This window comes from Taurulus bubalis, assembly GCF_910589615.1.
Source record: "Taurulus bubalis genome assembly, chromosome: 19".
Taxonomy (NCBI): Eukaryota; Metazoa; Chordata; class Actinopteri; order Perciformes; family Cottidae; genus Taurulus; species Taurulus bubalis.
The window spans coordinates 2365121-2392267 of record NC_136607.1 but is presented as its reverse complement, the minus strand read 5'-3'; the positions used below and the strand labels follow the sequence as shown (position 1 = coordinate 2392267).

Below are 27147 nucleotides of genomic sequence, written 5' to 3'. Positions count from 1 at the left end.
TTTATCGTCAGGGTAATTGTCTGAGTTTTGTCCTCTTTTAGATACCTAAGGCTATACTGAGGGAGACGGTTATATATGTATAATTGATAATCAGTTTTTTGTTTATGCTGCAAATGTCCATCTGTAGATGAGGAGTTTACTGTTGCTTTGCTCATAAGGGCGTATGGTGCAGTTCAAACCCAGCGATGCTGCGATGCTGTTCCATTGTATACGTTGACACTGAAATGCCCTTCGTTTTCCTAAAAGTGGTCTTTGATTTAATAGTTATATCATATCACATTACCCCTGCACTGAAAACAAATATTTATAGTAACAGGACTTTTAACTATCCTTAGCACCTACCACTCATCAACCTACTAAACAGCACCATCTCTGACAGACAAATAATGTATTTATTTTCTTAAAATCTGCAAAAATGTCACAAACTTGAGATATGCAAAAGAGCTTACTTACAACAAAGCAGCAACATTTGCGGTCGCTGTCAACTCATTGCAAGTGACAGCGGCATGGACCAGCATGCTGCCAAACACTTTAACTGTTTAATCTCATTAGCGGATATTGTAGAGAAGACGGACAACTTATTTTAGGAAACCTATATGTCCTTATTGCATTAAAACTTCATGACATGAAACAACAAACAATAAATATTGCTTTCCTAAATTGCATGCAAGCCTAAAATATGTTGAAATAATTAAGGAACAATTGCCAGGGCGGTAATATGGTAGCCTCTTACTGAGGCTTTATTGCACTGCAAATACAGATATGAGATTATGATTATGATATAAAACAGGCGTTATAGATTATCAGAAAACTTCATAATATGAGAATCACATGGATATTTAAAACACTGATTGCCAAGTCAGTGGCATACTAGTAGGGATATGCTTATTTGGAGAAGGTCACCGAGCCACAACAATAGCATTTCAATGCTTTCATTACCTGGAATGTTTTGAAGCAAATAAATGACATGGAACCAGTTTCAAGTTGTGGATCTTAGTCACAGAAAATCTCCAATGCCCACAACTGTGCTTTTCACCAGAATGTCTGTATCTGGAGTCCCACCCTCTGGGTGTTTGCTAATACTGATTGGCTGTACTTGCACATTTGAAAGGAGTTATAGTCGCTATAATTAACTGCTGCATCAGTAAATAAGACTTAGAATCCATGCGGACTGCGAGAACGCTGGATTGAAATACACTGAAAGACTCGGGTTCACAAACTTGACCCAGAATATATTTATGTCACGGAGGCCTGTCTGAAATCTGTCTCCATCTAAACGACCCCCTCCCTGTCTCTGCAGCTGGACTAATGACTGGGGCAACAGTCTTCTGTCTGACACTGAGTCTGTCTCGGTGATGTCATTGCCGGAGAATAGCCAACGTGCCACACAGGGCAGCCGAGGTCGTCTGAATGCCACTGGTGGCAGCAGAGACTTAAGTGCTCATTCAAAGAAGTGCTGAGACACACCCACCTCCAACAGGGACTTGCCTTAAAGTACAAGGTAATTGGTTGATAAATCTTAACTTTGCGTCACAAATAGAAAACCAAGAGGCTCATTAAACTGACAACAATGCAGCAAATACTCTCAGTAAGTACATATACAGAAATTACAATGAAATCTAAAAACATGTAGGCTAGATATTTATATTTAATAGTATATGCCACTGTCTCTTACAATACACTGCCCACCAAAATGCTACACTATTGGGGAAAATATGTTATGAGGAATAAATTAATGAATAAATAAGTAAATATGTTGATAATACGCATCTGTAAAGCAAATTAGAATCACATGAATACAGAAAATACATTGAGAAGAATCTGATCTCCATAAATAATATTGCCCTCAATTAAGACATTTATTTTTATAACTCAACACAGTGGTGTCTGAATTATAGTTAACAACAATAAGCCATCCAGACATCCATAATAGACCCACGAGGATGACATAGGACCTTAATGTGGTTATCAACAATACCGACTAAACACTTGCTAATTTAGCCCATATACTGACAACGCCTCCTTCTTTTAAGATAAGAGATAAGATAAGATAATCCTTTATTAGTCCCTCAGTGGAGAAATTGCGGGAATACAGCAGCCTTGCATGCAATAGAGACACATAGTAAAAAAAGTAATATAAATAAAATAACAGTAAACAGTAGTAAAACAGTAAGAAGAATATAGTATCGCTTTCCAATTAAATATACAGACGGAATAAGAGTATATATATATAAAAGTACTTAAATGTATTTATATTGCACCAGCTGAGTACAATTAAAGTGTTCACAGTGAGTAAAGTGACCAAGTGTCCAAAGTGATGAAGTGATCATGGTTTACTGAGAGCTCAGTGTGTTGTGCAGCCTGACAGCAGCGGGGAGAAAGGACTTTCGGTTCCTCTCCCTCAGACACCGGGGGTGAATCAGCCGGTGACTGACGGAGCTGTGCAGCGCTGCCAGCGTGACCTGCATTGGGTGGGAGGCGTGGCTTAACATGGACGAGATCTTAGTTATTGTCATTGTTTAATCATTGTTCATTGCGTTCTCTCAGTTACACACAATAGGTTACATCATTCATCTCAGTTAGGACAAATCTAATGATATTGTTAAATCTCAACTTTTACAATCTTTAAATATAGTCAAACATATGAATGACTGGGGCCTGTGCAACGGTAATACCATTCACATATGTTTCCACAAGTCTACTCCAGTGCTATCAGTGATCATGCTCCTGTACAGCTTACATCAAATGAAGTTAACTAGTTAAGTAACGTTATGGAACTGAGCCACGTCTCAACCACACCTCTAATCACTGTCAACCCTACGTATACCTTGTCAACTTATTCTGTACCGTTTGTCTCAACATCACACTTAATCACAACTATCCATCAATCTAAAAGAAAAGCATACACTAGCTTTGATTACAACCAAGTCACCATGGATCCCGAACTACAGACAAATATCCATCCGAAAGAGTTTCTCATAAAGCCATGGCATTTCCCCAGCAGTCATACCTCAGATTTGCCGGCTCCTCCATTCCATCTGCCCGAACAAGATCTCTCGAACACTCTATCAATCTCAGGCTTCCTCAGGATCGTCACATGTGATGTCACTGAGGCCCAATCCCCTCCAGGGCCACAGCATGATGGTCGTATTTCCACCTGTACCTTCTCCTCCTTCTGTGTCTTACCTTTTCCAGGTCACGTTGACGTTCTTTTCGTCTCTGTGTTCACTGACTTCACAATATGCCCATGTCTTCCATCCCACCAAGCCTTCCTCTACCCTTCCTTCAACCGCCCACACCGCTTCCGTTCCATCAAATTTGTCTCTTGACAGCGATCTGAAAATCCCACCCAGCCACACAAGGTGCCCAACCGCTGGCTAGCTAAATTGGTTCTCTGCTTTTCCCTCTATTCCTTATATTCATATTGAATACTATACTATACTGGAGAACCCGGAGTGTGAGAGTGACTTCCTGAGATACAAGACAAAAGTGGTGCCACAGTGATAACGTCCAGGATTAAGTGGAGGGTTAGATAACAGAGTGAGCGCTTCAGCTGCTCGCCACAAGCAGAATATGTTGCTAGCTAGAACCAGCTAGTTCTTAACTAGAGTAGTTATCTGGCTAAGCTACTGGATCACAAAAACCATCCTCTAGTGGACGACTTCACCACCTTCTACAACAGAACATCTCTTTAAACATGATTACCTCCATCCAAGTCATGAATCATCTGGTCTCCTTCCTATTAACATAAAACGTACACTAAAGGCCTGCAAATCCTTCACCAGGAATAAGCAAGTAAGACAATACCAGAGATGTGTTAGCTGACCTGCTAATACTTCTGATATTCTGAAACATGCACTGCATACTGTTAGATCTCTCGCTAAAAAGACGTTCATTGTTAATGACAGCTACATCTCCAAGGTGTACCCTGCCTTCACCCTATTCAATTAAATTTCAATTCAGTTTATTTTGTATAGTCCAGAATCACAAATCACAAATTTGCCTGGGAGGGTTTACAATCTGTACACATACGACAAAACTATATTATTAGATAATTAATTTCGGAGGTGTTCTGGGACAAGTACAATAACTTCAGTTTAGTCTGAGTTTAACATCAGGAAGTTGCAGGTCATCCAGGTGTTTATGTCTTTAAGACATGCTTGAAGTGTAGCGACCTGGTTGCTTTCATCTGGCTTGATGGCCTGTACTTCTACAGCACTTCTTCTAGTCCTTCCACCACTCAAATCGCTTTAACACACTTGTCATCATTCACCCTTTCACACACTGACGGTAGGGGCTACCATGCAAGGTTCCACCTGCCCATCAGGACTAACTAACGTTAGCTAGAGGAGCAATTTGGGATTAAGTGTCTTGCAAGGACACATTGACCAGCGGAGCCGGGGATCGTCTTTTATCTAAAATCAAAATGGATCTCGACAGCATTTTAATTTTGGGGTGATTTCTAAATACATTTTGATGAAGGCAACTGCTCATATACAACATATTTCATCAGTTTAATAACAAGCCAGGCTGGTATGGAGGGAGAATAGTCTGTAAAAAATGGACACAGCAAGATCCAATTCTGCACATTTTCTCGTCTTCCGACCACTCAAAGCGCTTTCCACTACATGTCCCTTTCACCCTTTCACACACAGTCATACATTGATGACAAGGGCTGCCATGCAAGGTGCTGAGTGCCCTGTTACCTAACAGCATCCACAGATTCCAATTCTGACGGTGCACATCACCTCTATCCAACCTCTGATGAACTCTTCATGGGTGAACTCTGTCTTGCAAGTCACCAGGGGCTGCCTGCAAAACAAAAAAATGCATGATTGACTTTGTCTGTGAGGTGGCTTCAATAGAAGTACTTTTTGAATGAATTTTAAATTGGTATCATGGAAATGTATGAGATAAAAATGTGTTAGCAGTGTAGTTGAAAGTATATTCCCCTACAAACATGCATTCTTTTCTGATGGGCCACTATGGAATCAGGAATACGATGTATCCATATTTTAGGAGCCATGATCAGCAGGGCTCAACTCCATCAACCAGTTAGGCCTCTTCTGGTTAGTTAGGTTAGGTTATTTTGTTGTGGTATATGTTTCCCCTGGGTGCTCTGGTTTGCTCCCACAGTCCAAAGACATGTAGGTTAGCTTAATCTAAAGTTGTGCATAAAGGGGTTAACAGCATAGCTATGGACCCTGCACACATAGCTAAGGCATTTACGCAGCTACTGGACCACGTGGGGACAACAAGAACTGTGATTGGGGCTTCTGATTGCAATGAAGATTGTTGTCGCATCAAGACAACATGAAACCATTTTTTTTAAATGCCTTAGTAATTGTCTTGTTTTCCTGAAGACACGTCTAACAAAGCAGTTTCCACTTTACACCCTCGGCTCAACGTGATGACACATAAATATAATTCACATTAATTCTCTCTCCACCGAGTAATACTGTGGTTAGACATGTGTGTGATTAGGTAAATTGATGTATTTGAGGCAACATAATGTGTTAGCCGGGTGATGGATTAGCAAACTTTTCAAGTTGTTTTTTTACCCCATATATGCAATGATAGTTTAAGACCCTGACCTTCAACACAGAGTAAGTCGGTCAGAAAATGAATTAATTGACTTATTGTCCACAGCCTTCTGGCCATTTATTTTCTTAGCACAATCATTGACAATTCAACTCTCAAAATACATATTTTATTGTGTATCAGACTATTCTGTTCAATAACTCAGACAACGATTTAAAATGTGGTACACAAACATTGATGTGAGCATCTTTCAACTAAAAGTGTTGTAATTGTACTTCTGTTGTAGGGGTGTATCTACCATGACAACCCAGAACCTGCTGTCTCCCGTGTCCCAGACCTGTCCTGCCGCAGGGTCTCCTCCATCTGAGATGTCTGCCCCCCTGTCCAGCCTGGCCATCTCTGTCCCTTCTTTGGCTTTAAGCCCCTCTGGTGAGGAGGAGTGCCCCTTGCTGTTGTCAAACACACGTCGCCCAGGAAAGTCTTTGAGCCGAGATGAACAGAAGAGGACCTCTGCCCACGACAACCACGGCCACGTGGCAGATAGCTTACCGCCGAGCCCACTGTTTCCTATGGAGAATGGTTACTACATAGATGACCATGAGAACGCAGCTGGCAGCCATATGTTCTCAGCATTACCTGAGAAGCTACTAAATACAAACAACAACATCAACAGCTGCAGCACCAAAAGAGTCACCAATGGCCATGTGCAGCATATTGTGGAGTCCAGTGGTGACAACATGCTAGTGAGGGAAAACGAGGAGCGTCAGGGTACTGACGGCACTACAACCCTGCTGCTCAGGGCTATGGACAGCAGCAGGACTAACCCAGCATCACCAACTAACGACGAGCAAGACAAGTCATCCAGTTCCCCCACCAAACAAGATCCAGTTGCTGTGTAAAGTCAAAAGAAATGGCTGAGAATCCTTTATGCTGAGGGAAAAAAATGAATAGTCACTATTAAACCTTTATTTTCTATAAACAATTTGCTTTGTAAAGACTTTTAAAGATAAAAGAAAATGAAACTTTTATTTTAGTGATGTAGTAAATAAAGAGTTTTATAAAAAAAAGAAAAAAAATGTACAAATGTTTTCATGTCTTGTGGGTAAAGTGCCATACACTAGTGTGTAGCAACGGATGACCGTATATGTCAGTGCAGAAAAATATCAATGGTGCCTTTCTATGTAGTGTGCTTAAGGGAACTGCAACATTGCATACTGAGACATATATTCACCATCTGAACAATCCAAAATAACTTGCTGGCTGCTTTTGATGTCCTGCAGTTGGAAGTGCCCACTGACACAACAGTTTGCTGTTATATTCACAAGGTGCATGCTACGTCCTTGAATGCTGTGACGGAACGCACAGTTCATGTGTTTTCCTCTCCAACCATTTGACCTGATACTAAAGTTCAACACCTGGACTTATGTTTATGAATAAATGATCAATCAGCTTACATTTGATGAGAGCTGGAAAAGATGGTATAAATCATAATGGTTTTATTGATCATCGTCTCATCTGGAATCCTGCTGGTGAGCAATTCTCATAACTGATAGATAAAGGTGCCATTACTAAAGTCTGGCTATGTAGTGTTACTAATTATGTCACTTATATGCTTAACATAATCTTGTAAATATTTCATTTCATTAAATTCTATATTGTGATTTGATTTACACATTTCAAGTTTACTATTAATATTAAATGGGTACTGCACTGGTGTAGTATTGCACTTACATAATGTTTAGGTACTGACAAGGGATAGATAAATAAAATATATACAAATACAGAAATGATGGTTATTGAGACATCAGAGGTCTAATATCCTGACTTACGCAAAATGCTGGATCCTACATTTCCCATAATGCTTGAACGGATCTTTATGAAACTTAAGTTTCATGTCTTTCTTTGCTGACATGAATCTTCACTAACTCATAAGGTGGTGCCATCAAAGAAAATGACTAGCATGAAGACCAGCAATGCTCTTTTTCTTCCAGAGAACACTCCAGTTACTCGTGTCCTCCATCACCAGTATGATATTGCTGATGGCATCTTTAAATGCAAGAATAGCTACATAGTGTGTACTGAATGGAAAACTGAATTCAGTTTACGAAGAACACATGTCCTTCGTATAGAAATCCATGTGTTTCTAATGCATTTTGGGGATTCAATTGCTAAATATATACATGTTTAACTGCTGTCATTTGTCATTTGTTTGTCTTATCTCTGGTATGATAGACATGGATCTTTTGTGTTCACATATGCAGTCTCATTGTATGTGTGATTTAGAAAAAGGTTTTATAATGTCCGCTAACATGAGCATATTTTATGAAAATCTGCCAAAGACTGTCACCACTTCTAGATTTTAGTGAAAAAAAAACATTTAGCAAAAGTAAATGAAAATCACCATTATTGGGCTCTGTAATCAACCATAGTTTCTTAAAATGTATGTATGTAGAATCAGCGGTCAGCCTAGTATATGAGTAAGTACTATGACATTGATGTGCTGCTCCATGATTAGTGTTTTAATGGTGGCCATACTTCTGTGTATTAAGTTATTATTTATGCTTCATTTAGAAATGTGTGCTCATTACAAGCATCAATTAGAGATTTTAGTGTATACATTTATATTTTAACAAAGATGAGTTTAGGATGTAAAATACATAGCCATCTGTCACATGGTTATTAGTCCGAAATAGAAATGATCTACTTGCATATTTTGTCACTTGTATGCTCAACATCATAACTCACAATGCATTGCTTTTAGGTAGGAGTGTCTTCAACTGATGTAAATACACCATAAAAACCTTCAGCCCTGTTGATTCTTATTAAATATTAAATCATTTTTGTGTTTTGTGCCTCAAAGTGAATAGATAGATCTAAGGCAGTCACAGGTTGGCGCACATCAGTCCACGTCTTACATGCCACATGAACTTTGCCCACACAAATTAATTGGATGGGTTCTTCTTTTCTTTTTAGGCTGGCCCCTTAATCTTGAAGGAAATCCGACAGACAGACAGATGTAGGACAGTCTTCGTGGAGTAAACGACTAGCAAGGGAGGCAGAGATGAGAAGTGGGTGATGTGTCCAAATCCATACGGTGTAGGACAGTTGAGTTAGGCTTTGTAGTGGAATAGTTAGAGGTTATGGGATTAGATTCTTTCGCTGTTTTCCCTGGCTAGGAATAAAGGAACAGGTGTTGGGATTATCCATTCCAGATGGTTCAACAGCAGCGGGTCTCTAAGGCAATGACCATGTCGACTGTGGTCTAACGAGCAGCGAGTACAGTACAGGCACAGGCTTGTTCGGGGGTCAGGGGATTCAATGCTGGCGCCGTGAAAACTGAAACTCCTCTGTCAATACACTGTGGGGAGCCTCAACCAAGGGTTGTGAAGCCAGAAGCCGATCCATCTTTCCACCACCTCCTTCCCCCGACCTCCACACCTCCTACCTCCCTCCTCCACTTCGTCCCCGTTCTACTCCAACCAATGTTGCTCTTCCATGCAGTCCCACCATGTCATCCTCTTCATCTGCAGATACACCCCACCAACAACAGAGGGAGCCCGAGCTGCTTACCGCTCAGCCCTGTCACACAAAAGCGATCACGGATGTAAATAATGAAACCATGATGATGAAGGGAGAAAGGAATAGTGACAAGCTGACTTCCACCCTAGCATCTGAATGATCTACCTCAAACTCCATCAGGTGCCCTGCAAACTCTTTTTTTGCAATTTAAAAAGTTATATCCGACCAGTCTGATGTGTAAATGGTTATACTGTATCCTTACCAGCTGATTCTATGGAGGTAAACACAGCGAACGGCACTTGCTCAGAGTGGCACGTCAGAGGCTGCAGCTTTGTCAGCTCCATCAAACATCTGATCATTTATGGCAAGTACGATATTTAGTGTGTGTCTCTCATTGGATCAGTGGCAACTCTTGGACAACACTGCATCTAGGAATAATTTGTCAGGGCATAGCACCTTGTAGTGATCAGACAAATTATGTGCGATATATTAGAAAATAGCATCAGCAACTGCTGCATTATACAAGGACCTCCTTGTCATTATGGGCTGTCAGCAGAGCCCTCGTTTCACTGGCAACCACTACAGCTCAACAAACTGGTCCAGCTGCTCCAATGTTGTGGTCTCACATACAGACATTGAGCACATTAACAAACGCACCAGTTTGACTCCTATCTCCGTTAGCTAACTTTTATTTAAGGCTCAAACACAGAAACATGTGTGAACGTTGTCAACGCCGCCGCATGTACAGGCTGCAGCGCCTCTGGATTTTGCTACATATTTGTCTTTATTAGTTTTTTTCCCATGTTTATCACTAATGGCATATGAAAGAACACATTGATCAACATCTGAAAAGAACGTGTGTGGATTATTTGCAGCGGACTCTGAGACCATCACCGCCACGACCGACCAACCAGCCAGACCTGCCGGGCCAAACGGCACCAAACTGCCCAGAGAGGAGAGGGAGGATGTAGTCCCTAAATATGCATTTCATTTTCACATCATATCAAAGTGGTGTAGGTTTGCATATAAAGTGATCAATATGCATTTGTGGATCCAGTACACGTGAAATTAATCATTTCCTGTCTGTTTGTAGGATGTGAAATGTGTGACTCCCCTCCGTTTTGTTTACGCCATGTTTACCAATTCGTACCAGAGCAGAAATGTAGAAATAAATCCACAAAAAAGAAATGAGGTTACTAGCTACACCAGAAGATGGAGGCATTTCCTAACATGAGCTGACTGAAGGACTAAAACTAAAACTAGCATTAGCTTCTTCATACATCCAACAGGAGACAACTGCCTTGCTTCAACCATCAGGCGAAAGACAACGTGGAGCATCTTGAACAACATTCAGGGGGAAACATTCATTTGCAGAAAAGGAGTATATATGCATAATTATGATCTACGTTCCTATAGCAGCCCAGAACAAACAAAACAAACATTGGCTCTAGCGCTTTTACATTACCTGAATACAGAAATAGAAACTCAGTAGTAAACTCAGCACCAGTGCAACATTATTGAAGACCGAGCTATTGATAAGCCCCAATGTTACTGGTGTTTTTTTATTCATACTTTTTAATGCTTTGGGGTAATTTATTATCGTGCTGCAGCCAGCGTATCCTCTGCTCTGCTGGTGAATGTTATGACATAATATGATCTGCATCTTAGCATTTGATCAACTTTGATTAGGTTTGAGGACCAAGCATCATTGATGTAAACACAGTCCGGCTTCCCTCTTCTTACTGCAGTCTTGGACAGTATACTGTGAGGCAAATGTTATGTCACTTTTGCTGACATCATTTGTGTTACTCATGTTCATCAATTAGGTTTTTATTTTGAAGGTCTTGACCAGAAGTACCAGTGTGTAATCTTGCTACACTTGCAGTGTTGGCAAAGATCCAAGACAGCCCAGCCTCTTCCTAAACCTCCCTCACTGTGCAGCGTAACCGGCTCTCCGTCCCCGAATACCACTTTTACAATGAAGCCGGATTTGAATCTAGTTGTTTTCATTTTCAGTACTTTCGAGGTCACTCTCCTGGAATATTGTCCGACTCATTGTCAGTGTGACTGGGACAGCTACAGTGTGTCCTGTGTTGGAGCTGAGATCATGCCTGTATTCCATTCCAGCACAAAGGAGGTGTAAGTAACCACATCTTTCAATTCAGAGTTCAGCTTGTGACGTTCTGTTGAAGACTGAACATCACAATACGGAGTATTTATATTTCAGGTGGCTTGTGGGGACCAAACTGTCGTCTCTTCCTCAGAATGCTTTCTCCAACTTGGCCAACATTGTTCACATGTAAGAGTATCCTTTGTCCCTTACACTTTTCTTTCAAACCAGCAAAATGGGAAAGAACAAAAAGTATCACTTATCAAAAAGAACAACTATAAATGAAATACAACATTTAAACCAGCAAATAAAACACCTACACTGCACATGTTACTTAACACAGTGGAGTCTTGACAGACTGTAGAAAAACACAATGAATCATAATAATTTGGGGTCACACTTTGCTTGCTGTCATATCACTAGTTTAAATTACAATAGCTGCATTTTAATTTTGGCAAATCATCCCATAGTTGACAGTAGATGTTGAGACATTTGTGATTACTTAATGAATTGGGGGAGGAAGACATAGCTAACGATAGATCCAACAAACACCAGCATTTATGTGATGAGGATGATGATGATGATGATGATGATGATGATACAGGTTTAAACAAACTCCCAAGTCAGTAAAAAGCATTAATGTTAACGTGCCACTTCCACTGCATAGTTAGGAAGTGTTCGCAATTAAAGTATACATCCATCTGTTAGTTTTGTTGATGCTTGTTATATTTGGAATGAAACACTTGACTTTCTAATTTGTAATTAATCACAAATAATGTACTATTAAGCTATTGATTATTCCACTATAACAATGAGTAAGAGTGGTTGTCTTTATTTACTGTTGACTGAAAAACATAATTGGCCGCTTGCAAGATCCTAAACCTCTTACTTTTTTTTCCGAGGTTTTGCAATCAGATTGTGTTGCACAACTGTACAAACTTGTCATTAACAAACGTGTCTTCTTAAGTGACTGAATCGTAATATTCTACCATGAACACAATCGAATACCAAATGATACATTACCATCATGAACTCCAAATGAATTCAAATGAATACCTTTTTATTCCTAAATCAAACTTTAGAGAAAGACAGACTTTGCTTTATTCTTGTAAGGTAGGCCTGAATTATTAGTAAACATTGTTCATTTGTAAGAGAATAAGAACAATGTACCCTTCAGTAAGTTCCACCCGTTGGATGCAAACTAGCTAATGTATAGCACAGGCCAGCTCCCACCAGGATCCTTCAAATATGTTGCTGTGCTCCATAAACATAGAATTGTTTCAGATTATTTTTATATTCAGACTGGTCTTTTTTGCACTTGTCGTTAGACATGACTGGGGCATGTGTAGTAGTGACATCCCGGGAGGTTGGAAGGAGATTTACGTTTCTAAAGCACTACGTCTCAATGTAAAATCCTGTGAACATTAGCAGAGTACATTAGCACATCATTCACTAGCGTTAGCACTTCTATGCTACGCAAGCTTCTGATACTGAATGTTCACACCTGCTGCTTTTCCTTTTTAATGATTGGAATAATGATAGTTGAATTTGTACAAGTTGTTGCATGAGACCCAATAAGAGCAAATCACTGCAAATCCAGATATAGTGTTAGTGTCCTGATTGCATTTTGTCTGTGTTTTTTTTCCAGAGAGATCTCTGATGATGATACTATAAGATATCTTGAGAGGCATTCTTTCCACAACCTGCCCAGGGTCAACCACATGTATGTAACCTTTGAGCAGTGCGACTTGACTTAAAATGACGCCTCCCAAGTATCAATGAATACACATATGGGTGAATTCACAAAGAATGGATATATTGTTATTACTGTGCATCACTTTGAACCACTATCTGGCCTCTTCTCAAGGTCTGATTCACAAAATATATTGCGCTAATGATATTACAGCATTACACATTATTTAAGCCGAATGAAATGAGTGAACGGGCTTTCTGCCTCTTTTACTAATGACCTGCCTGTCTGCATGCATGCACTCACTGTGAGACATCGGCGTCTTCCACAAGCTGCTAGGCTGGCAGCTGTGATTACTAATAATAGCCTTGTTTAAGTTTACGATGCGTGTACTTTCTAGTGATCATTTGGAGGGAGTGGTTTGGAGAGGGGCCTGAAGGGACGGGCTGTCGGTGGTGCCGACTTTGCTACTTTCTTGCTAAATTAGAGACTTTTGGAGCCAGTGTTGCTTGCTACTCTCAATGGAAAAGAGTTGGCAACACTGGGCAGGGTTTTTCCAGTCGGGGAATTGTTTAACTCTAACATGCACTTGCTAGTTTCTCAACATTACCAACCCCAGCTTTCATATGCTATGATCACTGGCAAGTCTGAACGTGACAACCCATTTGATTCAGACTGCCAACTCTCTGAAGAAGGCAATCATTTCACTGTAAGTGTGTATGGCCATTAGTGCTAATCATTTCGAATTGGGCTGTTTTTGCAATGAGGCTCATTAAGAATGGGCCAATTTTGCACCCAATGTATGAATATTTCCTAATGTATATACATGCAAATAGCTCAGAAGCACCGAGACTATTCATGCTTGGCAGTGCAGTTGGGGGTGCATTGGATTTGCGAATTAGACGGTTTATCACAAAAGCTGCACAATCCTCTTCTGGATTCGCCCCAAAGCGTAGTCTTCATAGACTCACCGCCTCGTTCCTGCAGAAGTCCATTGTTATACTGGCCAGAGAGTGGTGGATGGTGTGGCGTGCAGAGCGGCTGAAAGGAAGATGGCCTGGCTGATGAGACAGGCAGGCAGAGAACCGGTTTCTGGAACACAGGGAGACAAACAATTACTCAAGAGCAACAATAACAGGAAATATCGCTGGAGTAACAGACTGAATCAGAGCGAGAACAAAAGCGCACACTACTGTAGCAGATTGAACGATCTGGCCATGAGTGACTGGAGACCCGGGGTAGACGTACAGAGTCTGATGAGTGATGACAGGCAGGTGTGCTCCATCAAACAGTCACCGTCACACATGGGGAGACAGACCAAACATGGAAAGGGAAAGACAGGGAAAACCCAGTGAAAGAGCCCGTCACTGCCGTAACCGTGACACTTTATTTGATTGTACATGTAGTTTAAAATGGATAAAATTGCTATTTTTTTTTCCCACCCATAATGACAAAGTGAAAATATGAAAAATCCAAAACTCATTTACATCGGTAATCAGACCCTTAATTCAATACTTTGAAGAAGCCCAATTACAGTCTTCTTGTGTAGGTCTCTAAGCTTTACACACCTGGATTCAGGAAGTATATCATATTCTTCTTAACAAGCTCCAGTAGACTGGGCCTGCAGTCAAAAAGTTCAAAATTGACCTCCTAATGTCTATCCATAACCACTTTTCCTTGACCTCTATGGACGACGTCATGGGGTCAAGGAAAGAAGTGAAGGAGAATCCATGAGGAGTTAGGAAAAAACAACCACAGAGTTTAGATAATCCAACTACACTTTCACTAGGCTGCATAAGTATGATGTGACGGCAGATGTCACTGACGTAGGTCTGCCATGACGAAAAGAAGAACTACAAAAAGCGCAACTAAAACATGAACCCATGAAGTCTATTGTTGTCCTGCACAATAGATATATATCGTTCTATATTTAGAACAAGATGTGCCCTCTGGAAAAAATGGGCAGCCGACTCCTGAGTGTCTTTTAGTAAATGTTGAACAATACCATGGTCGCGACGCTATGGTAGTAACCTGTCACTCAACGTGTCCACGCCCCTTAATTATGGATGACTATATATATATATATAACTTCATATGTCTTGACCAACTACATATTCAATTATTATGTTGAACTAAGAACTAAGTGTGTGTGTGTGTGTGTGTGTGTGTGTGTGTGTCTCCAATAGACAACTAATTGGTATCAAAAGACTGTCATACATCGACCACGAGGCATTTAAAAATCTGCCTAATTTAAAGTACCTGTAAGTACAATTACATGTTTCCCATTTTTAATCCTTGTGTATCATAACTTATCATATTTTCACGATAGGAAACATTGTATAATTTCTATGTGCCCCATGAACTGGCTGCTGAATGAGATTTTTCTCAATACAGTGGGATCACCAACACAGGCCTCGCCTCCTTTCCTGGGCTGCAATATATTCAGTCCAGCAAAGATGATTTTATTTTGTATGTACCATTTAAATCTACGTACCTGTAATGTCAATTGTTTTGCTAAAATGTACAATATCTTGGTGTAAAGTATTTTATGTCCATACCTTTCTGACAGGGAGATAGTGGAAAATGTCTTCCTACAAGTTATACCTGCTAATTCTTTCATTGGAATATCTGAGAAAACTTTGACCATGTAAGTATGATTTATAGTTTAACGATGACTCAAATGTCAGACCGACTGGAATTGAAATTCTATAGTTGTTTTTGCTGATTTTCACCGACAGCTTTAATGTGTGATTTGATAGGCATCTGATAGCGCTTACTTTGTTTATTAGCTACTTACATAGAATTACTTTTTTAAACTTTTAAACAAAGGTTAAGTAATGTCAAGGCATAATTCTAAAATCTGTATTTGCTTCTGTCAAGTCAGACAGGATGCAGCATAGACTTCTAGCTTCTAGTCAATGTAGTGTCCAAAAGGTGATGCAAAAGTTTGTTGTGACAAATAATAAACAATGAAATAATATATGATGTGGGCAAAAGCTCAATTTTGCCAAAAAATAGGCACCTGAAGCTAATTCTGCTATGAGGCTAATGCTAGAAAACTGTTAAGGCCCATTACCTGCTGCATGTGCAGAGACCTGGCAACTTTAGTTGTTGACAATCCCCATTCATGCACTGTAGGCACAGCTATGGGAGCAATTTGGGGTTAATGTCTTGCCCGAACACATCGACAACGAATAGCGGAGCAGGGATTGAACCGCTGACCCTCTGATTTAAGGCTGATCCGCTCCACCACTGAGAGGTAGCAGCAAGTACATCTTCCCCAAAGAGAAACTCAAGAAGGTTACAGACAGATATAGCCACAGAGATAGCAGGAAACTACTAAACATGGCCATGGCAAACAAAGCATTGACAATGGGTGAAAGATACATTTTGTGGCAAGGTCTGCAAAAACAACCGGGGCTGCAGAGAACTATGCAGAGCACAGGATCCATTCCTGGTAAAACTTAGGAAGAGCCTGGCTGAGAATCACCCGCAGTGCCCAGAACCTTTAAGCGCCAGAAGCTCTCGCTCCAAACAAAGTAGTTCAACAGCGCCAGATAGAGTCATTGGAAAGATGCTTCCAGTCTGATGAAACTCAAACACACTCTGCCTGGGGGTGCGACTGGAATATTTAGACTTGTACAGTGTGTACATTTTTATAGTTTTTATTTTCATTTAAAAAAAAAAGCCTAACTTATTCGGCCTAACCTATTAAATCACAAAACTTCTTAAACAATACCTGTGCCTCTCTTCTGGCAGTGAGAGTTATTATACAGACTGTGTGCATTTGGAACGGCACAGCTTTCGTGCTTTACAAGCACCAACCTGTCCAACGGCAACATGACATCCTTATTTGCCCTTAGTCTAATCTTTCAGAGCCCTCTAACGAGGAAAAGCTACACTAACCATGTCTTTCTTTACTGTCTATTAGTTTCTTTGTTTTACTTTAATCCTTCTTCTCACCAAGTTTCTTTTTATCTGGAACATCTGGCTGGTTGACGTAAGACACATCACCAGATACCACAACTCCGGTATACTGTGAAATAGAAAGCTGGTGTTGAAAGGCTTGAACAGCATTGCTTTGTGTTTTAACTCCACATCGCACGTAAGTAGCAACTGATAATGTAACTGCGAAGCGTACGATATTATTATACAATATATGGAAATACAAAAGGGGCCCTTTGTATTCCCAATAAAGTCCTGTGGAGGGCTCTGCCTGTGCTTATAGAATTGGAATACAATATTAGTAACTTCGCCCTCTACTGGACTCTATGGGTGGTGCCTGCTAAATGCAAGAAGAAGATGAATACCAAAGAATAATAAGATGAAGAATATTGAAACGTCATAATGTGGATGATGACCATCTTGATTCTTGAAACGTCTTCCAGAAAACTGTTTGTCCGTCGCTATGGTGCTGAGAGACAAAACCTCATGTCTGATTGTCTTAACCCCAAACCATTTATGACGTATAGACCAAAGTAAGGTTTACGACCCCATCTTTCTCTTTTTTTACGACCATATTCAATCCTCAGCAATAAGCAGATAATAAACAGAGACAAAGTTGTGAATAAATAATTATAATAATTATGATAGTGGTGAACCATTTCCGGTAACCGCTTGATGGTTAACCAGTTTAGGATGCAGTGATCCAAAATGAGTTTGAAATAGTTTGTCTTCTTGGGTACCAGGGAGTTTGCAGAGTAAAACAGGAGACTGTTTTGCTGAGTTTATCATTTAATACTTTTCTCATAATGTAATAACAGTATGCACAAAATGGTTATGAAGTTGCACTCATGGATTTCTTACAGTATGTGCTGGTTGTTACATTATGAGCTGTTATTCTATTTAACTTATTACATCATGTGTAGTTATTACAAAATGCACAGTTATTACGTTTCTACAATGTTTCTACCAAGGATATATTCTCTTTTTCTCTCTTTTTAGCAGGCTGAATAGCAATGGCGTGAAAGAGATCCAGCAATATGCCTTCAATGGGAGCAGACTGGAGGAAGTGTATGTCATCTTGAATAGTTGCAGTAAAACAAAAACAAAAGCTCAAAGTCAACACAGAGGATAGAACTGAGCAATATTTAACTTAACAACTTTCTTTTTCGTTCTCTTTATCAATTCTATTGTGTTCAACAAAATATTTTGAGTTATGTTTGTAGAAAAAAACGGAACAATGTTGGCCACATTACATTGGCCCCTAATCTATTCTCTATTCTCCAGGTATCTTCACAGGAACGTGGATCTGGAACGAATAGATGAATTAGCATTTTACGGCGTGATTCACGGCCCAACACACTTGTGAGTGAAGGGAGAGAATTAGCAAGAGGAGGAATTGGTGTTCTTCTTTGAACAATAAAATATACGTTTACTTTATGTATTCTTGTCAAATAATAGTCAAACATCAAATCAAATCTTTTTGGAACTGCTGTAGATTCGGAGGTTAAATACAGGAACTGCCTCAGCTTTGTATCCAAATGAATGATCTGAACTATTTGTCCTTCCAGTGACCTTTCAGAAACCAAAGTTAGCTCTCTTCCTTCAATGGGTCTGGAGACCATTGAAACGCTCAAAGCTAAAAACACTTGGAGCCTCAAAGTGCTGCCCCCCTTTAGGGCCTTTCTACATTTACAAAGTGCTGAATTGACCTTCCCAAGCCATTGTTGCGGCCTCAAAATGTTGAAAAGATGGAGAGGGTAAGTAAGAGAATTGAAAGCGTTGAGAAATATTTTCCCACTGTAATTCTTTCTGTCAAGCATCTGTCCTCGACATACCAAGCGGCCCTCAGGCCCACGCTGTAGTGCATGTATTGGGCTACTCACACAATCTGGGTCAATCTAGAGTGATTTCAAAGAATTCAGGTACTGGGAAAAAATCATGTGAATTGTTGTGCACTTTATCAACAATTGATGCCCTCAAACATCTACCTAGAGAGTGCCAGCAGCAGCTCTAGGCAACCATACAAATAAAGGTGAATGAGCTCCTTTAACTGAAATATCAAACACTAGACATGAGATCAAAAAGAAAATATCTTTTTTTTTGTGATTGTGTAGGGGGGACGACTCAAACGCAATATGACTGAATGATGGGTTTTGAACAGAGATGTATTCCAGCAGAACACACAGGGGAAACGGACACGGCAGAAGGAATCACGGGGTCGGGGACAGAATATGATGGTGTTTACCAGACAGAGGCGAGGTGGAGAAGTGCAAACAGGCAGGTTCGTCCTGGGGGGAGAAGTGCTGGATCGCCAGGCAGAACACAGAGAACCCGGAGAACCCGGAGAACCCGGAGAACCCGGAGAACCCGGAGAACCCGGAGAACCCGGAGGACTGTAGCTGGAGAGTCTGGCATTAATACGGCGATCAATCTGGCAATGAGTGAAGCTGGAACTTAAATACTCGAGGGAACAGGTGCAGCAGAGTGAACAGGTGAGAGTGATGGAGCTGACAGGTGTGGCCAACAGGTGAACTGATGAACTGATTAAGTGAGAGGGAGGAACTGCACTGTGACAGATTGCTGATCTTTGACCATTGTGATAATTATGATTTTTGGTTATTCTTCTATTTTTTTGCAACATTGGCCCGTTTCCCTGTTTGTTAACCTAAAGTAAAACATAACTTTTGATAATATCAAATGTGTGCCATGCCTTCGCCCGATGTCAGCTGTGATCGGCTCCAGCGCCCCGCGACCCCGAAATAGGATAAACGGTTTGAAAAATGGAATGGAATAAATATCAAATGTATCTGCTTTATTACTTGACATTCTATTTGTTTTTTTTAATCTATTTATATATATATATATATAATATATACACAATCTGTCAGATTATGGACCTAGTTGTTTGTTTTATCTGTGTAAACGTACATGTGTGTTAACAATAAGAAAGAGCCCTTCACTAGTTTGTCAGGGAGTTGCTGCTGGTGGCCTCTGACAGGTGTTTTTTCTTCATATGGGGTCTGACATGTCATTAATAATGTGATTACAAATTAGCTACAAATCCATTTTTGATCCCGTAGAAACTTTCTGGTGTCAAAACACTTTGTAGTATAATATTTCAACATTCGCATGCATCTAAGAAAAGAAAAGTAATGCAATCTCTGACTAATAATAATAACTAATTAATAATAATAATAACTAATAATCCGCATCATCTGTGTTCAAGAAACTCTGAAGCAGTTATTTGCAACCTGACCCGGACTGCTCTGGGAGAGCTGCAGGAATCCTCTGCAGCTCTCTCTCAGGGACGCACACTCGACCATCATCTGAACGACAGCGTTGGTCTCCAAACTGCCGAAGGCCGGAATCTCAATAATAACTGTAACAGCCCTATTTGCCCAACTGAACAGTCTCAGAATGAGCATTTGTTTTACGTGGAGTTACCTACAGAGCATCCCAATGACGGTTTTGACTTTGCTCTGTGTGATGAACCTCACATAGATCATCATGGACTCGTGTGCACCCCTGTGCCAGATGCCCTGAACCCCTGTGAGGATGTGATGAGTCAAGGCTTCCTGAGGGTGTTGGTCTGGGTGGTCAGTCCGTTGGCCATTTCAGCCAACTTCCTGGTGATGTTCATCCTGCTGACCAGCCAACAGAAGTTCTCCGTTACCCGTTTCCTCATGGGTCACCTGGCGTTTGCAGACTTTTGTATGGGGATATACTTACTGCTCCTTGCGTCTGTCGACCTCTACACACGCTCCCATTATTACCACTATGCCATTGCCTGGCAAACAGCAGGCGGCTGCAACCTAGCAGGGACAATATCAGTGTTTGCCAGCGAGCTATCTGTGTACACATTAACTTTAATCAGCCTTCAGCGCTGGCATGCTATCTTCTACGCAATGAGGGCAGACCGAAAAATCCGGTTACGCCACGCAGCTGTGCTGATGCTCGCCGGCTGGTTGCTGTGTGTTGTCCTAGCGGTGCTTCCATTGGTTAGTGTGAGCAGTTACCAGAAAGTGAGCATCTGCTTACCCATGGACACCGAGACAACCGCTGCTCGGGCCTATGTGGTCTCTGTGCTGATGCTTAATGTCATTGCTTTCATAGTGGTGTGCTTATGTTACCTCCACATCTACTGCATGGTGCACAATCCCCAGCACCAGTCCAGCAGATGCGATACCAGCATGGCCAAACGCATGGCTGTTCTCATTTTCACCAACTTTCTGTGTCTGGCTCCCATTTGCTTCTATGGCTTGTCTGCGGTCCTCCACCAACCATTGATGACCATCACAGATTCCAAGGTGTGACTCTGTCTTGAGGTTCAATCCAATTACTTTTCTTTTTGAAATAAAGTCTGATTAATATTTCTCTCCATAGGTGCTGCTGGTGCTTTTCTATCCTCTCAACTCTTGTGCGCACCCATTCTTTTATGCTATCCTGACGAAGGCATTTCACAGAGACATCCTGATGTTGCTGAGCCGGATGGGGCTGTGCCAGCGGCAAGCACACCTCTACCGGAGCCAACTTGTCAGTATCCTGCCCTACAGCCCAGCACCCATATCCCACAATGTTCAAGTACATGAAATGCCAAGCTACAAGATGTCCCCAAATTGCTTTTAATTATTTAGTAATTATTAGTATTTTTTTTTTCTTATAGTCATAGATTTAAAAAACAATAATTGTAATTTTTCTTAGAAGTCCTTATACCAACTCACAGAATGTAACCATTACACAGTATACCGTGGCCTCTTAAAATGTGTGATCCATTAATGTCTTGTATCAGTTTGCCTGGCTATCTCTGCTAGCTATCTCTTCCAAAATAATGATAAATAATAATCTTTAGGTAATGACAGCAAACGTTTAGGCTTCATCTGTAGGGGAAAGATGAGTGAAAATGTGTCTAAAACTGTAAAGATGAGGAGAACTCAGAGATACTAGCGTGAGAAAGTAAAGGCTTCAAATGAAAAGGCGGTCGGATTGCGTGACAACGTCCTCTGAACATTCCAAACAAGCACCATCACATGTTACCCACTATACATAGTGTTTGGTCAGGCGTGTGAAGGCGTGGTCCATTTTTGACGGTACAACCAAGTGCAACACCATGAATATATTATAGAATGTTAGTGAGTATTTATATTCATAAAAGAACACAGAGCACAGTAGAGAGCTGTCTTTCCAGGTGCAAACATGTAGGTTTGGCTAGTAATGACATAGAGTCAAAATAAATGTCTGGATTTGCTCAGTTTCTTTAATTATAGTTTCATGGTTTTCACAATAATTAACCAGAATATTTTGAATAGGTCTATAGTTAATTAACTAAAATATGTATTATAATCAACTTTTACTTTGTTACAGGTTATATACAGTGGTTATTTGCATTAAAACACACCATTTAATTGAATGAGGAAATAAAAGACTCTTTCGCTTGTGCATGAAGGCCAATGCCTTTCAGCTGAAATCCATAACTTTGCTAAATACTCTTTGCTTTAAAAAAAAAAAAAAAGGACAAACCTTAGCAGCGTTTAATACTTCTATATAGTTCTGTGGACTGAAATGACTGAACGGGTGGAAACTGTGAAACGTTTCCTCATACGATCGGCTCAGGAAGGACCAGTAAAGTAATCAAGCTCCTCTTGTTCTAACAAGCAGAGTGTATCCTGCTGAAGTCCAAATGTGTGTGTGTTAAACTGTGATGAAGAATGATGTCATTGAGCAACTGTTAGGGGGATGAGAGGGAGGGGGGGATGACACTCAGCTGGAAGAGAAGAAGAGAAGACTCAAAGCATCGAGAGCGGATTCTAATTGGACATTGCCTGACACTCAGCTGAGGACATCGTCCAGCACGAGCATGGGAGGACTCTGTCTCTGCTCCCGGCTCAGAGGATACCAACCCAGGTTCTCATGTCCCCCTGCTGAAACCACAAGGATTGAAAGGATTCTGTTTTCAGTGACTTTGTCTGGAGTCCGGAGGATCACAGACGGTACTTCTATTCCTGGCAGGAGGAGTCGGGTGTCCCGCTAAGACCGGACGGGTCAGTTCCCCCTCGACCACCACCAGGAGGACTCTTCATCCAGCCTCGGCTCAGTAGTAAATTAATGTTATGTTATCGGTAGTGTTATCAAATGATGTGAATAATTGAGCTGTTGCTATGCCCATGCTGATAATCCTGCAATAAATATATAATCTGCATTTAAAGCAAGTAGTCCTGAAAGTTCATCATATGAAAGTAGTGAAGTGTATTCATGGTTGTAAAAAGTTAAGTACTACTGTATGCATAACATCAATATAGTTCTGAATGGTTATTCTAGTTCCTAAACAATTCAATTCAGTTTATTTTATACAGCCCAACATCATAAATACAAGTTTGCCTCGGAGGGCTTTACAATCTGTACACATGACATCCCTGTCCCGGGACCTCACATCGGATCAGGAAAAACAGACCCTTTTAAACCTGGAGCCTTAACAAGAGCAGGGTCCACCAGAGGAAAGCTGCACTGGGACAAGAGGTCCCGGTCCAGTGAAGTAGACGTCAGGAGGGACGGCAGTGAGCAAATTAACTAATGTGTGTTTCATACACACATTGTGTGTAAGCGCAGCCTCCAATCGTAAGTCTCGGATGACGTAACCACTTTGCGTGACTACGTCCGCCATCTTGCTCTTTCTCCTCTTCTACAAACACACACAAACACTCATCACGTCATTGCTTGTTGCTTTTAGGTATTATGTGTGTAATTATATGATTTGTAATTGCATTATAGATGTTTGTTGATTGATAATTTTGTCTGTGATGGTCGTATAGTCAAACCTTCACTGTTAATAAATGTGGAATAGTACTTTAAATGGTAATTGGTGCTTTAGTCTCTGGACCACTCAAAGCTATTAAACACTATGTCATCGTTCACCCATTCATACACTGATGGGAGGAGCTACCATGCAAGGTGCCACCTTGGCAATTTGGTGTGTGTCTTGTCCAAGGACACATCGACTAACTGAGCCGGGGATCGAACCACCGCTCCTCTGATTGAAGGACGACGTGCTCACCACTGATCACAGTCACCGTTAACATTGACATTTTGAGTGAACACCACTTTTGAGACTTTATCCACAGTTTGGTAATTGGTGCCCCGTTATTATTTATACAACAGTTCTATTGATATACATAATTATATTATTGTCAATTTAATTGTCATACTTGCTACTAACCAAACCCGCTCTTGCTAGATCCCAACATTGATGATGTGAACTATAACTTTCCTCTTTGTCATGCACCTTGATGTTATGACATAACAGTTTAATGTCACAGTGAATCTGTCATGTTTGACAGGAGATCTGAGTGACCTGAGGCTCGACCTTTACTCATGGACATGCATCTGTTTCAGTCCAAGACTGATGCCAATATGAATTATAGCATAAATAAGGCAATAAACTGACTTCTGTTTCACATCTATTTCCACTCTGTTTATGATGCATAGAGCATGCTAACATGTTCCTCTGTATCTCACATGGCTGTACAAAGATAATGCATTTCCCAGTTTCCAATGCATGTATGTTTAAACTGAGTTTATGCCACAGAGAGATACACAAGTTATTAACAGGAGGAGCCGTGATCTGCTGGCACGTTTGCTGTGTTTAGTTTTTGATCAATGCTTTTTTTTAGGTTATTATTCACGGTAGAAGTGGTGCTAAACCCCCGTGTCTGTCGGCAGTGCGTCTCTACAGGGCAGAGCTGCTCAGAGGGAGGAGCCCAGCATCCGGGTCCAAATCAGAGCGACCGGGGCATTTCCAGGAAGGGTCTTAAAGAGACAGGCCAGAGTAAGAGGGTAAATACAGGCATATCCTACTTATGCAGGCAGACAATATGAAAAGAATAAAGTGTTTTTTTTAACATAACAGCATGCTAACTAATAGAAAATACAAGTATGAACCTTAAAATTAGTATAATAGGTCCCCTTTGAAGGAGCCATCTTTAAAGACTGCTCTTTATTGCTCCTGACTTTAGGCCCCTGGACCTGAAGAGAAGGATTCAACACCCTGATGTCAAAATCATTAAGAGATACTAGAGTCAAGCCGATACTGGTCGGCTGCTGCTGGTCTCTGCGGGTCTTCAGCCTTTAGGATCCACTGATTATTGAATATTTTATATATGTCTAGTTTCTGACCCTTCCTGGTTCGCACCGTTTGCTAAGATTTGCAACACCTACAAAGAAATACTGAGACTTTGCAATTAAATCAAAGATAAAGCAGCAGTGTTCCAACCCTTACTTACTGTGTAGAGGAAATGAACATTAAGACTACACTATAGATTATCAAAAGGACAATTATTAAACCACTAAAAAAACAGAGAAGCAGGTGTCTGAGCACACTGCAGTGTGTTTTGAAATCATGGCATCTGATGCCAGTAGTTGTATTTGCAATGTCATCAAAGGAAGGAAGGGTGTGGCTGCAGAGGGCACAGTGTTACTGTACCGGCATTTAGCCCTGACTTTGAACTGTCAGGAGTTATTCCTCTCAAGTACTCAGACAGTTCTCAGCAGCCTTGAGGTTCCCTAACCGGACCATGAGGTTGTCTAATCCCAAAATCCCATGAGCTACAGGATGCGATTGTTTGTAAGAGTACACAGTTTGGGCGTATACAATGCCTGTGAGACCGAAGTCAGGGAATACACCCTGTGTCTATATCATTATTGAGCACCAGAGGCATCAAGATAGCCACAGTTACTATCGATGTATTCGCTCGCATGTACTTCCACCTACCTTCACAGTAAATTCTCACACAACACTTATTTGGGGTGGGATTTCCAGAATGCATTGAAAAGTGAAGCTGAAAGGCCAGACAAATGAAACCGCATTGAGAAAAATCTTCTTCTTGCTGCATGAGTCATAGGTTAAACATCCATGCTGGCAATTTTTTAAATAAAAAAGTGGCACAGCCAAAGACCAAGAATATAAACTGACCTCAGGGGTCTGTTCCTGAATGTCTGGCCATTGTGCATGAACAGTGAGCCGGCTCCATGAAGAGGACCCACTCCTATGTACACAGCTCATTCATTAAGAAACATACATACTAATGTTATATTCCATTTCAGCCAATAGATCCCCCTGCACACTGCTACTGTGAAGCATGTTTTATGGGATCAACTGATCCAACAGATCAGAATGAGCTTTACTGGACAACTGAAAAGTATAATAAGAATCTAGGGCGTAGGTTTGCACATGAACATGTCCCAACCAATGTGCTCCAAGGTGCCCTCATTATCTTATGTCTTTATTCACATAATATCACTTTTTTTATTAAAACAATTAAAACTCAGAGAACACAGATATGTGGGTTGTATTTGGAACGTGCAGAAAGTTTTGAATATGAGCAGAAATCTTGCACAACACATATTAGCTATTACAGTTGAGGGTTTTATTCATTAAATCTAATTAATTAAAGTGAATTGGTGCCACATGAACAATTAAAAACTAACAAAAGACACAAAATTTGAAAAACTGAATAAACATTTGAAAACATTACTATATAGAATTTCTAAGAGCTTTATTGCATTATATTTTTATCTTTTAAATTGTCCCCTGCCACCATACACCAAGACATTTCCACCATAAATTGATGAATAAAAATTCCCCAGAGCACGGGAAATGAACAGTTTGGTGCTCAAAATGTCCTCTAAAGTGAATGCATTACGCTTCCGTAAAATACATCCGGATGAACTGGATGAACTCCATCTGCTGAGATAGAATGTGATATTCGGTTCAAAGATCTTGAAAGTAGACCTGAGTTAAGATTTAGTGTCAAACTACTGTTTCCAAGATGAACTCTCACAACTCCAATATAGTTTCATACAAATCTGTTTGTCTGTGTTACACTTAAAAATATACCTAAAACTCTGCGACAGGTAAATATAGTACAAACATAAAATATATATACTTTTGTATATTTAAAATATACTTACATGTTCAATAATAAGTGTGAGTTCTATGCAATTACTCAAATGTACTTCTTTGAACTTTAATTTCAAATATATTTTTGTATATTTCAAAATGTATGCTCTAAATTAGCACTGGTTGGTGTAATTTAAGATAACTTTAAGCTAACTTTTCTAAGAAACGTTAGCTTAAAGTTATCTTAAATTACATAAGGAGCTATCATTATGCAATTCAAGACATGTATCTGGTCAAATTGCCAAGTATTGGCCAGATGTGGGACAAACTAAACGAATTTGAGATTGATTCAAATGTACAGAATCAAATAGACCCCATGCTTTTATTTTGAAGCTCGCGGTCGGAGGCTGTGTGCACATCCGGCCTGTCGGACTTGACGTCTCGCAGGACGCC

The 27147-nt window shown here is 40.5% G+C and overlaps 2 protein-coding genes across 2 annotated transcripts in view; both read left to right on the top strand.

Annotated features, from left to right (window-relative positions):
* nrg1 (neuregulin 1) overlaps positions 1-8269 on the top strand; it is a gene marked incomplete at its 5' end in the record, with an annotated part of 42666 nt that extends 34397 nt beyond the window's left edge. The window contains one exon of the mRNA XM_079235321.1: positions 5828-8269. Within this exon, the coding sequence (XP_079091447.1) occupies positions 5828-6440 (613 nt within the window). The 3' untranslated portion in view covers positions 6441-8269. The remainder of the gene's footprint in view (positions 1-5827) is intronic.
* A 2769-nt stretch (positions 8270-11038) lies between these two features.
* LOC306751313 (thyrotropin receptor-like) lies at positions 11039-24847 on the top strand (the record flags this gene model as incomplete). Its single annotated transcript, XM_079234874.1, has 13 exons — positions 11039-11199; positions 11288-11359; positions 12819-12893; positions 15047-15121; positions 15255-15329; positions 15430-15507; positions 17805-17873; positions 18090-18167; positions 18374-18562; positions 20032-21112; positions 21189-21386; positions 24519-24632; positions 24812-24847. The coding sequence occupies 13 exons, from the start codon at positions 11039-11041 to the stop codon at positions 24845-24847; spliced, it is 2301 nt and encodes a 766-aa protein (XP_079091000.1).
* Between the last annotated feature and the right edge of the window lie 2300 nt (positions 24848-27147).